The 12,467-nt window shown below is 47.2% G+C and overlaps 1 protein-coding gene across 2 annotated transcripts; it reads left to right on the top strand.

Moving 5' to 3' along the window:
* Positions 1-6: 6 nt before the first annotated feature.
* Positions 7-10,868, top strand: LOC107139378 (gastrin releasing peptide). Of its 2 annotated transcripts, none has more exons than XM_048806603.1 (3): positions 7-280; positions 5,768-5,991; positions 10,508-10,868. In XM_048806603.1, exons 1-3 carry the CDS (start codon positions 142-144, stop codon positions 10,568-10,570), a joined length of 426 nt encoding a protein of 141 aa, XP_048662560.1. In that variant the 5' UTR covers positions 7-141; the 3' UTR covers positions 10,571-10,868. The 2 variants fall into 2 exon arrangements, with proteins under 2 accessions (XP_048662560.1, XP_048662559.1); XM_048806602.1 differs by having other exon boundaries at positions 5,768-5,995.
* Positions 10,869-12,467: the final 1,599 nt, after the last annotated feature.

The raw sequence follows: 12,467 nt of genomic DNA, 5'->3' as shown, positions 1-12,467 counted from the left end.
GCTGCAGCAGTGGCGCGGGCGGCAGCGGCGGGAGCTCCTTGGAGGTCCAGTCCTCCTTCGCTGCTCCGCCGGGGGCAGCGCACTCTCCGCCCGGCCTCGCCCAGCCTCGCGGCTGCGATACCAGGGCTTCCCGCCGGCATCATGGGCGGCCCCGAGCTCCCATTCGTCCTGTTGGCGCTGGTCCTCTGCCAGGCGCCCCTGGGGCCAGCAGCCCCGGTGCCGGTGGGCGAAGGGACCGTGCTGGCCAAGATGTATCCGCGCGGCAATCACTGGGCGGTGGGTGAGTGTCCTGGCCGCAAGAGCCGCGCGCTTTTGTCCCCGGAGGGATCAGCCAGCCCAAGGGGACCTGTCTCCGCATCTCAGCGTTTTCGCGGCCGGGCTGTGGGGCTTGGGCTTGCTCCGACCCTTCTACTAAAACACCGACCCCGATCTCCCAAACTCCACCCCACCTTTCCCGGTCCCGGGAAGACTGGGTCTTTAACTAACCGGAGACTGGTCCCTGAATCCTTTCCCGCTCGCTCTCTGTGGGTGCGCACCCGCTTCCTCCTCAGGGCGCAGAAGCCAGCGCGCAGCTCTCCAAAAATCCCAACCCTACGCTTCAGCTCATCTTCCCTCCGCACAAATCCGACACTTCCTTTTTTTTTTTTTTTCCCACCTTATCTCAACCCGCTCTGGCATGGGTCTCTCCTGGAACAACTTTGGGGAGCGAGATCTCGCGATCGTGTCTCTGAGCCTAGGTCTAGCCAGGTCCAGGCTACGACTCTTTCGAGCTTGGGCTGGAGCCCCTGCTGCGAGGTTGCGCCTCGCAAAGCCACAGGTGTGGGGTCCAGGGACGCTGCGCTCCCGCCCCGGGTTCCAAATCTGTTCAGCTAACAGTGCCGGAATGTATACTGTTTGTGGCTCTCCTGAGTTGTTTGGGTCCTGCTCTTTCCTTTACAGATCCTATCCCCCACCCCGCCTTTTGCCCACCCTCTTTCTTTCCAGCCGGCGGGCTCCGCGCTACAGGAATCGCGCGTGCTCTTAGCGTTCACCCTAGCCTCTCTGTTCCTGGAGCCCCGCTCTTTCTCAGTCTCGGTCTATCTAAACGCACGACTTCGCCCTCTACCTTAGCGTCTTTCCCATCACCTCTGCCAACCTCCTGCTCTCCGACACCGGCGTGGTGATTCCCATGTCTCGATTCCCGGAAGCAAGGCGGAAGAGACTGCCTGATGGCGGGCGGAGCCGGGCGGGAGGGCGCCTGCCAGGTCAGGGGTCTGCCGAGGGCACACCCAGGACAAGTGGTAGTGTGCAGCCGCCGCCAGCTTCGCGATCACCCATCACCCGCGGGCCTTTGGGCTTCGCTAAGCATAGCCTCTTGCAATTGCAAGGGGTTCAACATCCCCAGATGTACCCCACCGCAGCTCACTGCACCAACCTCAACCTGGGAGCGGGCCCATCTCTAAAGAGATGGTGTGTGTGAGACAGAGACAGAGACACAGAGTCAACCACTTAGGACCAAACAGTGTGTTGAAAAAGTACTTATTAATTCAAATATCAACCTCCTGCCACGAAGAGGAGGAATTTGGGGGAAGGGGTGAGGCTGGAACTGGTTTCCTGGGCCTCTGTGTTGCCTTTGGTTTTGTCAGAGGAGGGAGAGCCCGGGATTGCCCAGGGCAATTTTTGTCGTTGCTATTAGTATCATCCTCCCCCCAGGGTTGAAAGGATTTGTGATCTCCCAGGACCTGGAGGAACCCAGGAGAAGTTGGCCTGGGTGAGGCTGAGAAGCCCTGCACTTCCAGAATGAAGGACACTAACAAGGGGTCAAAGAACCCAAACTTAGAATTAGTAATTCTTAACAAGGATCTCTGGGAGCTTAAGTCCAGTGGCCATTGTCTGGTATAGCCACCATTCAGGAGGAGGAAAGGTGGAGTAGCCTTCGGGCCTTCGGATTTCCAACCTTTTTTCCTCAACAGTATTTTTATACCAACGGGACTTTCTATGAGGTAATAAGCCTTGCAGGCCCAAAGTAGAAGAACAGAGTTAACTGGGGAGCATGGTCATTATTTCTGGTGCAAGCCAGGCCCAACCTGTTTTGCTGTAGTTTTGCAACATGACTGTCCCCAGGTACTTAGGGTGTCTGCATTTATTCACCCTTCCTAGTGGTAACCCCAAAGTACACAGACCAGCAGCAACCACAAATGCCACTTTGAAATTTATTATTAAATGTACCCTTTTCTCTTTCCCCTGTTTGTACAGGGTGTGAGGAAGAGCAAGGGAAGAAGGAAGTCAAGAATAATATAAATTTCAGCCTAAAATTACATTGTATATTTTAAAAGTTTGTTGTAGGTACACATACCAATGTTGGAATAAGAAGTGTTGGCAGGGACAAAGGATGTCAAGTTTCAAGTTTAGCTTTCAATTATCCCAAACCAATGCCAATCCTCTCCAATCACAAAGACACACAGTTTAGTTTTAATTAGTGCAAAACTAAAGACACATATTGCTGTCTACAAGGAAGCTGTCAGCTTCATTGCAGGCCTGTTAACTGATTTGCTCCTTCCACCTGACAAAAGCAGAGTGTAGCAACGGAAAAGGAGATGACAGCTAGAAAATGTAGCATGCTCCTCTGTGGCTGGATGTCCATGGGAATGTTTGTGCAATGAAAATGTGTGTCAACACACACTATTCTCAATGCTTCCATGCAATGTTCTTAGTGTTGGCTCTTTGATGTGATGCTTGTCCCAGAAGGTGGAATTGGAAAGCACCACTATGAAGCTGCAAAGTGGCTTGACACTGCAGTGCTGACTCAGAAACTGGGGGATTTAAAGTGTGGCTCCAGGACTAGGGGGTATAGCTCATGGTAGAGCACTTGCTTAGCATGCACAAGAGCCAGGATTCAATCCCAGCCCCACAAAAGCAAAACACAAAAACTCCATAAAAACTAGTTCTTAGAAGTACTCAGTACTTTAATCTACATGTTGATGTATATATTTTCTTAAGTTAGGATAATTTTCAAATTTTGACTTCAAGGAAATTCAGACCTGTCCATTAGTGGTTTCTTTAAATGATTCAAAAGAACAGAAGCTCTTTTCTCTCTGTCTTTCTGACCAAGGTTTTGTTTTGCAAATGCCTGTCTTTTGTCTATGCTGAGATCTCCATTATTTTGATATGGACATGTGACAGATGATGATGGGAGGAGAGGTAGAAGTGGGCATATCCTCCATGTTGCCATGGAGACAATGATTTGGTTGACAGTAGCCAGCACAAAAGTGAAATAGGACCCAGGAAATGAGTGCTTCCCTGGGATGTTATAGATGGTGTGCTTTCCTTAATAACCAGCTTGTAGATCTAGTGATGGGGAGCTGAACATCACACACCCACCACACATGAAATTCAGTCCAGCGTCACAGGATCTGTGTTAAATTGATCACAGAATGGGTGATGACTTTATCCTCCCATTATAGAAAGTCCACAAAATTATTTGGCCATGACAAAATAAAGTTCTTGTTTGTAAAAATAATATCTCCATCACCCCTCTGTTTCAGAGCCAATAACTCCTTCCTCATTTCCAGCATCCTGACTAGATGATAGGCAATTAGGGAGGGCAAGAGGGACTGAGGTCATTACTGGGAGCATCAGGGTTCCAATCCTGCCTTCCAATCATCATGATTCAATTTCCTCTGTATAAATGAAGCTGATGCATCAGAACTTCCTGGGAAGTTGTTCAACATAATCACTGTTATGGCCAAGTGCAAGGTTATTTAGTGGATATCCAGGCACCAAGTTGGCCACGCATATAAGTGAAGAGCCAAGCCTTCAGGATCCCAGGGCTTCAGCTTGGAAACTGGTCTCAGTAGGGTCTTAAAATCATGTGAAGTCTCCTGTTGTAAGTGACTTAGCAAGGACTTACACTGAAAATCTCATTCGAAGTCTCCCTCATATTGAATTAATTCTTCTCATTTACACAATGAGCCATTATATACTAATATACAGTCTCTGTGCCTTTTTATAACATTGGAAGGCTTTTTTCAGATCTTACTCTTTTTTCCAGACCCCGAATGATGTGTTGCTACCTTGTAGTTTTAAGAAGTTAAAAGGCACTTTGAAACAATATAATGGAATTTGGACTCTGAGCTGACTTTAATCCTAGGGGCCTTTGCTAATATCTGTGTGACCTCAGGTAAGCCTCATTTTCACCAAACCTATTACAGTAAAACCTACTGTGGTCTGAATCAAATGAAATAATCCACATTTAAACATTCTGGAAACTGTCAGTTGCAGTATATATGACAGTGATGAAGTTATAATGAGGCTTCTTTGTTGGTGGACAGTGCTCTGGGAAGGGGCCTCTTTTAAGTGACTGAAGGTCTTTCAAGTATTGTTCCCATGATATTTGTCTTGAATACTTCTAATGCCAGTCTATGTTGTGACCATAGGACTTTATCCAGTATATACTTTAAATCTAAAAAAAAACTTTTATTGGTGTTGGAAATTTCAAAGAGGTAAAGGCCTAATTTCAGAGAGATGGGGTGAGAGAAAGCAGAAGAAAAGAAGACAACACATGTGTGTAGCTGAAGCAATGGGTTAAAGTATTAAGACCGCAGACCCTGAATTCCCTGCCTGTTTCTCATCCTGTGTTAACTTCGCTTGCAAACGCGAATTTCCCTGTCTTTAGCACTTTGGCCTCCTTAATGATGGCTTTATTTGTACAGCAGGTGCGTGTCCCTGAGGCCACTGAGAGACACTCACTGACCATTTCAGACCCAAGAGAAAACCCTGCATTTATGTGGTTGCCAAGTGTTAGTCAGAACTTGTTTCCAGCTTGTTTTTCATCACGCTCTTAACTAATAATGTCCAGGTGAAGTTTCCTAGATTCAATCTCAGCTAAAATTCTGAGAAAGTTTAAGTGAAAAATTCCTTTGGTACATTTGTATTAAAGATAAGAGGAAAGCAACACTTTTCTTTTCTTCTTCTTCTTTTAATCACACAAAGAAACATACCAAGGCCTTTATTTTCAGAAGCAATTCAGAATTGGCTGAGGAAGATGTTTAAAGCCCATTCTTCTGTTGGGAATGGAATTTGGTGCACACAGAATTGATGATAGAATTTGAGATTTAGAGGGTTCCTTAAGTTTAATCTAGCTCACCCTATTAATTTTATAGCTGAGAAAATTGAAGACCAGGATATTAAACTACTTGGCTGAGGTCACCTGGCTAGTTCATAGAAATGATGGAACAAAAAACCAGATGTTATGGCTTGGATGTGACTTATCCTCCCCAAAGCCCCTGTGTTCATGCAGGAATGTTCAGAGGTGGAATGATTGAATTATGAGAGCTGGAACCTCTCAGTAGTAACTGCAGACAGATGGGGTGTGCCTGGAGGAGGTGGGTCACTGGGGTGTGCCCAGAGCAGTGTCCCTCTGCCTTGTCCTTCTGCCATGATATTCTAGAGCACTAGAGCCGAGAATTTGACAGACTGTGGACTAACCTCTGAAATCATGAGCCAAAATACACCTTCACTCTTCTAAGTTGTTCTTGTAGGGTATTTTGGTCACAGCGATGAAAACTGACTCCTGCGCCAGGACTCCTGGGTTACAGTTCTGAATTCTGTCCACCTTGTTGCACATTTTTAACACAGAGCAAAATCTGTCAGAGTAAATAAAATGCTATTTACGCTGCATATAGAAGGAAACAGCACACACATAACTGTTTTTTTTTTTTAATCTTTCTTATCTACTCATTCCCATTGGTTAAATGTGTGGCATTCTGATCTGGTTTTGTTTGTGCAGGGCACTTAATGGGGAAAAAGAGCACGGGAGAGTTCCCCTACGTGTCCCAGGGAGATGGCCTGAAGCAGCAGCTGAGGAAACACACTCTATGGGAAGAGGCTGCAAGGAATTTGCTGGACCTTATACAGGATAAGGGGGACCGAAGCCATCAGCCACCTCAACTCCAGCCCCTGGGCAATCGCCAACCCACTTGGGATTCAGAGGAGCGCAGCAACTTGAAAGATGTAGGTGAGGCCAACATACTTGAGAAGTGGGGTGAAAGGTATTTGAGAAGAGTTGGAAAGAGAGGAAGCACAAAAGTGCTTATGATGTAAGTCTTAATAGCCACTCTGCGAGGCCAACACCAACATATGCTTACCAAAACAGCAGACAATTTCCATGCTGTCTTTTATTTTTGCCATAATAGATTATTTTTCCTATGGTCCCATCAAAATGTTGTTGTTTCAAAACTTCCCTTTAGGAGTCCTATTAGCAATTGTGTTTATTTGAAGTTACTCATTGATGGCCCTACCAAAATATTTTGATAATGAGACCATGGACTCTATTCGAGTAAATCCCTGTGGGTCTGCAGATGTGTTTATTTTTGATAAGTACCATGGAAGAAAGAGCCTCTTCCTAGATGTTTTTCAGAAGGGGGCGTTTTTTGTTTGCAATCCTGTTTATATGCAAAGTAGTATTTCTTCTATTGGTTCCCAGATCATCGAGTTCAGGTTTTATCCTCATATTTCAAAACTTGGTGAACATATCTGAAGTCAACTGATTTGTCCTGTGTAGGATGTTATAGAGGATGGGGGAAATAATGATACCAAACGGTCAATGTTTAGATGCAAAGACAGTAAATAAAACAGAGAATAAATTTTATGGGACAAAAGCAAGACAACTGAAAATGAGATGATGATCGCTTTTATGAAATTTCCACAAAATATACAAGAAAAGGTAAAAATATTTGCAATTACAGGAATGGCTAGTTTATTGAATGTTCTCCATAGTTCAAATACTGGGCTATACAGTTTACCTCCAGTTTTTCAACTGAATGCTCACAGCAGTGTTAGGGGGAAGATTCTTTTACTCTCTCATATTGGTGGGGGCTGGGGTGTAATAGGAATTGAACCCAGGGCCTCACACATGCTAAGTACATGTTTTGCCACTGAGCTATATAGCCCCAGGCTTTCTGTTTTGGAGATGAGGAAACAGACCTAATCACACAGCTTTTCACTGGTGAACTTGGGACAAGAGCCTGTCCTGTGCTTGGTCAGCCCCAGACAGTGTGTGTCGTGCAGGCCATGTTCCGGGTAACAGTCCTTATTGATCTTAGATACACAGGATACAGGATGCAGCGGCAGGCCTTGCTCCTCTCTGTTTCTGACAATAAATAATATTGCTTTTCACTTATGGAGCTTGGAGACCTCCCAGCTTCTCTCGTTCATGGTGGTTAGCTCTTTGATTGATGGCCCCCTTGCAGAGGCTCTGGCTGGCTTTGCCAAGCCTTAGTCAGCCTCTCTGGAGGGAGACTTTCTGTTCCACTGCTCTTCCCTCTACTGGGGATTTTTCATGCTAAATGCAAACTAAAAGCTCATCTGTTGCAGGAAGCACCTGGAGAGAAAGTCTTTATAGTAGCTTTTGTTCAGAAAGAAAATCTGGATTAAATCAACCAAGTCAGAGATAAGTGCCAACTTTGTACAAAGCCCTGAGTGAGTCTCTTGACAGATCTGTGTGATAGATGTTAGGTGATCAGCCCTCCTCTTTGCTGAAGGATCACATGCTGAGTGCTCTGGGAACTTGTGATTGGCTTCCGAGCCCTACCTAGCCATGCCCCACTTCTTGGTCAAGTGCTTTGCCTTCTCATTTGTTTGAAGAAAAAAAAAAACACCACCGCAAATCCCTCAGAATCAATTTCTACAGACACTGAAATGGACTTACTTTTGCAGTGCATTGGAAAAATGCTACTCCCCAACACACCCACCATGTAATCAATCTACTATAGTGCCTCATTTGTTGAACCAAACAACAGTTCTAGTTCAAGTTGCTTATTTTCTGAACTTGGTTCACATCTTTAAATCTTTTGAAAAAATTCAAATCCTTCAGGGATCAAAACTCTTATATTCAGAAAAATTTCGGAAGCTTCCAAGACAATTGTGAAAGAAAATCTCCAAAAAGGTCTCTGAGTGGTAGTATTATAGGATTCATGGAGTGGGCAATAGTGGGGAGTAACTGCTTAAAAAGGGACTTCTAGCCTGGTGGGTGGCACATACATATAACCCCAGCAGCTCCAGCGGCTGAGGCAGGAGGATCATGAGTTCAAAGCCAGCCTCAGAAACTTAGTGAGGCCCTAAGCAACTTGTCGAGACCCTGTCTCAAAATAAATAATAAAAAGGGGTGGGATGTGGCTTAGTGGTTAAGGGACCTTGGGTTCAATCCCTGGTGCCAGAGAGAGAGAGAGAGAGAGAGAGAGAGAGAGAGACTTCCCCCATCGTGAGCTAAAAAAGGTAATTTTTTCCTAATCTGGCCTTGCTCTCCGTTTTTATGTGTTGCTTTTATTTTTACAGGTTTAGAAAACCCATCCCATTTGATCCCACCTCAGGTTGAAAAATAGCAACTGCAGACCAGTCGCATAGCCTTTCCCTGGTGAAACCAGGGCAAGAGCCTGTGTGCCAAGCTTTGGGTATATTTTCCAGAAATATGAAAAACAAAACAGAGACCAAGACAGTGTATCACTCCCCTTGCTTTGGAGATTCTGCCTCAATGAAAGTGTGTTGTTATGAAAACTGAAAACGTCTTATAATTATCTTATTCAAAAAGAAGGGGTGCCAAGAGAATAATTCTATTAGAAATCCATATATCTCGCGGTGCTGGAGAGAAGCTTAATAACTTAGCCAGAATTAGCAGCAGGAGCTTCAGAAGCTGAAGGACTTTGCTTAAAATTAAAAACTACCCACATATGCTCTCTTCTCCCACCGTAGTAAATAAAGCACCAAGTCCTGCTGCCAACTCTCCCGGAGCTGGAGGTAGACATCCAGAGCATTTCCTATGTTCTGATGACAAAGACATTTACTTAATTCAGGAAGATGTGTGGGAATCTGCACTGGCTCTGGATTAGGGCAAATGGGCACCATTTCCAAGCATAACTTTAAACTTTCGCCTGCACTTTCCCCACGAATCTTCTCATCCTATCCTGAAATCAGTGGAAATTTTACCCCATGGTTTCTAATAAAGCCAGACAGCGTCGGGGTCGGCTCCAGGGTGTGGCTGTAGATGGTGCTGACTTCCGGTGCCAGTATTAGTTAGCCTTGGGGGTCTCTGTGATTGGGTCCCAGGCCACTGTTTTCGGTAGCCTTGGGTTTTTCTTTTTAGTGGACATGAAGAAGGGGTAGAGGGAGGGACTCCAGAAGCCGTTCTGGAAAGGAAGTAGAGGTGCAAATTTGTCCTCACTTATAAGGGACCCCTCTCACTGTCCCATCAAATCAGTATGAACAGGATGAAACTTTTCTTAATCTTTGCAATGCTCCGAAGGAAGCTCGGCACACAGAACAGGCAGCATACAATCAGGAATAACTGACAGTCCTGGCTGTTTCTATGGAGGAAGAATGAAGGCAGCCCCCATCTCCAACACAGCTCCTCCTTACCCAGCCGCCTCTGTCCCGGGGTACCCTGATGGTGCCAAGCCACACAGCTCTTCTTCCTTTCCCCACCTTGAGCCAGTCCTCCCAGTTCAATATTTTGAGCCAATGGGGGACATCTGTGTCTCTTCCCCAATGTCTCTGACTCCTCCCATGGACAGCAGCTCGCATGGCAAGATGGATGGTCTCATCTCCAGCAGCCTGGCAGCTCTCGGGCCCTTAGCGCCTGGGCTCTGGGAGGAAGGAAAAGCTAATTGGCCTGTGTGGGAATTGAACCCAGCCCTGGGCTCATTAGTACCTGCTTTCCAGTGGAGCCACAGGGCAGGTAACCGTTTGCCTCAGAATAGCAGTAGTGTCTTTATTAGGAACAAATGGCCCGTCTGGAAGCTGGGGAATCTGAATTGCCGGGGAGCCTTGGGAAGAGGAAGGAGCTCTAGTTTCTCATCTCATTGGGTAAACACTGCTATGGGACCAGAGAAGTGTTTTTAAATTCTAACTTCTCTTTCTTCAGTCTTAGTTAAATTGAGCAGAAGCAGCAGCAAGCAAACCACACTACATTTAGAGTGCTGGCAGAGACCCCGACTGAGCTCCCCTTCCCGAGGTGCCCCACGACTACCAGTTACAGTCTAGGTTTGGGAGCATTCGATGGTGCAATTTGGAAACTGGCTTTGATTGGTGTTACCAGGCTCTGCCAAAGTCAGCCAAGAAAGAACGAAAGTGCCTGTCCCCACCCCCCACGCCAGCAGCTGCTACCCTAGGAGTCAAGTCCTGGGGATTACACTTTTCACTTCCAACACTGGTTGCAACATGCCTGAGAAATCACAGTAGGGACAAGGTAGGCAAATGCAACAACAGACCCCTCCCCAAATACAGCAATTCAAAAAGCGGAGGTCAGTTTCTCTCTTGGGGGTGTCTGTGGTGCTCAAACACTGCGTGGTCAGAATCATCCCTAGGGCTCACACGGGCAGGTCGAGGCCTCTCCCCAGAGTTTCCGAGCCAGGAAGGCCGGGCTGACCCCAAAATTCATCTGGTTTTCTAACGAGCTCCCCAGTGAGGCCAGTGGTTTCTTGCAGGAGGATTTGTCTTCAGGGTTGATAGTATGTCCGCTTCACTCTCTCTGCAGTTTTTCCAGTTGGCAGACTCTCTGCTCCAGCCTCTCCAGGGGAAGGAAGGGATGCCCAGCTGAGGGACAATGACGATGGCCTCAGAGGAGCCAAACAAAATCCCTGAGAGACTGCCTTCCGCAAGTGTCACCTCGGCTGGATCGGCACCATCTCCTTTGTGCAGAACATCTAACCGTCCTCGTATCTCTCAACCTTGGCTGAGTCCGCGATTTCCCAGCAGCATCTTCTGGTCTGAACTTGTTTGCTGTAAGAGTGTCCCAAATGAGTCTTCCAATGAAGCTTTTGCCATCTTGGCTCTTGGTTGATTAGGTCCAGGGCCCCGATCTGTCATCGTTCACAATAAAAGCTTAAACACCTTGTCTGAGGGGCAGGTTGCTCTCTTATTTCAAGTCCAAGTGGGAGGAGAGGGGGCAATGATGAACGGGACAGCTAGCGCGATTGCGTGCTTCTGGGTTTGCTGGCTAAGTCAGGCCGAATGGTCAGCTCTGCCTCTGAAGGCCACTTACCGAGGCCTTGGAGTGACGAATGGCCTTTCCAGGATCTCACCAGTCTCTCTATCATTGCCAGCCGCTGGGCTAGGTTGGAGATGGAGGCTGGCTGGCCCTCCTTGTCTCTTAGGAAGCCCCTTATAGTCAGTCCTTATCACTACCCATCAGGTAAGTTGCTCATGTCATCGATACATTCCCCATCCCACTCCTATAAGCTGAGACTGATCACCCTCATTTAATAGATGAGCCAACAGAGGACTAGAGAGGGCAGGTGACTTTCTCCAGGCCACACAGCAGGTGGAACTGGGATCCAAATGTCCATAGTCACAGATTTTCCCCAGCACCACATTTTAAACCTCCCGTTCATCATGTTTACCAAGTATCACTGGTTTTGTTTTTGTTTTGGGGTTTGTTGTTGTTTTTTTTTTTTCCTCAAAACTTCTTTGCCAATCTTAGAGAAGTCATCCCCCACGCCAGATTTGGTCAGCAAAAGGCTAAGATGAACTGGAGAGCTTGCCTTCCCTTTGCCTAGAAGGTGGCCCCGCAGGCCACTGATGCCCCTGGGCTGCATTTTATCAGGGTGTTTGCACATCAACAGGTTGAGAAGCTTCCTGACAGAGGTTTACTTTCTTCATTTAGGAAAATCACATTTGAAACCTTAGAGAGATTTATCTTGTTCTGGTTTTGATTGTTGAAGAACCACAAAGAGGTGACGTGTTCTTTCTCATTTCTTCTAAACTATGTCGATTCGAAACTTCCCCAAAGTGAGGCCTGGGGAACTGGGAAGACGAATCTCCTCTTCCAGGCCCCTGTTCTCTACCTCGGGGTCCTCCTGGGCCTCTCTTCCCAAGAACTTGATCCTGGGTTTTGTCAACTGAAGCCCACGCAGCTGCTGATGGAGGGTAAGCCCTCGGGAGGGTCCACCCTCCGGCAGCACACACCCAAAGATGAAAACATCTTCCAGAACCACGCTAAGCTTTCTGTAACTGTGGCCTTGCAGGTAGGGAGGACAAGGCTCCCAGACAGGTGGAAACCCCATCTAGACTGTCACTGCTTGCATCATCTCCAGAGAGCAGACGCCCGTGGGACGTTTTCTCTGTGACATCAGGCTGGGAGCTCAGAATAGCTCCCTAGAGCTTCTGACCCTTGAGGACTCCCCTGTGCCCAGCCCAGGTCAGCACTAGAATCCCTTCATTTGAGAGAGGCTCTTCCTGACCAGGAGAACTGTCTTGAACTTGTTTGTAAGTGGAGTGACATCACTTATCTGTGAGGTCTGGTGGGTCCTGGCACCCATCTGGGGTAGCTGGAGTAAATGTGAATGGACATGAGATGGGAAAGGCCAGGAATCTGGGCTCAGGCCTTGAGCCTACACTTTGGTCAGCTGATGGGATGGTGATGCCAGAAGCACTCTGCAGAGCTGCCCGGGGGGGGGGGGGAACAGTCTTCGTCCTGCCTGCTGGCCACCAGGTGC

The sequence above is a fragment of the Marmota marmota genome, unplaced genomic scaffold (genome assembly GCF_001458135.2).
Source record: "Marmota marmota marmota unplaced genomic scaffold, marMar, whole genome shotgun sequence".
Taxonomy (NCBI): domain Eukaryota; kingdom Metazoa; phylum Chordata; class Mammalia; order Rodentia; family Sciuridae; genus Marmota; species Marmota marmota.
Note: the sequence above shows the minus strand (reverse complement) of the source record. Positions and strands in the feature narration are given on the sequence as shown.

Coding starts and splice junctions, on each gene's coding strand:
- LOC107139378 (XM_048806602.1), top strand. CDS start 142: ATGGGCGGCCCCGAGCTCCCATTCGTCCTGTTGGCGCTGGTCCTCTGC. Junction 281..5,767: donor CGGCAATCACTGGGCGGTGG/GTGAGTGTCCTG, acceptor TTGTTTGTGCAG/GGCACTTAATGGGGAAAAAG. Junction 5,996..10,507: donor CAGCAACTTGAAAGATGTAG/GTGAGGCCAACA, acceptor CTCTCTCTGCAG/TTTTTCCAGTTGGCAGACTC.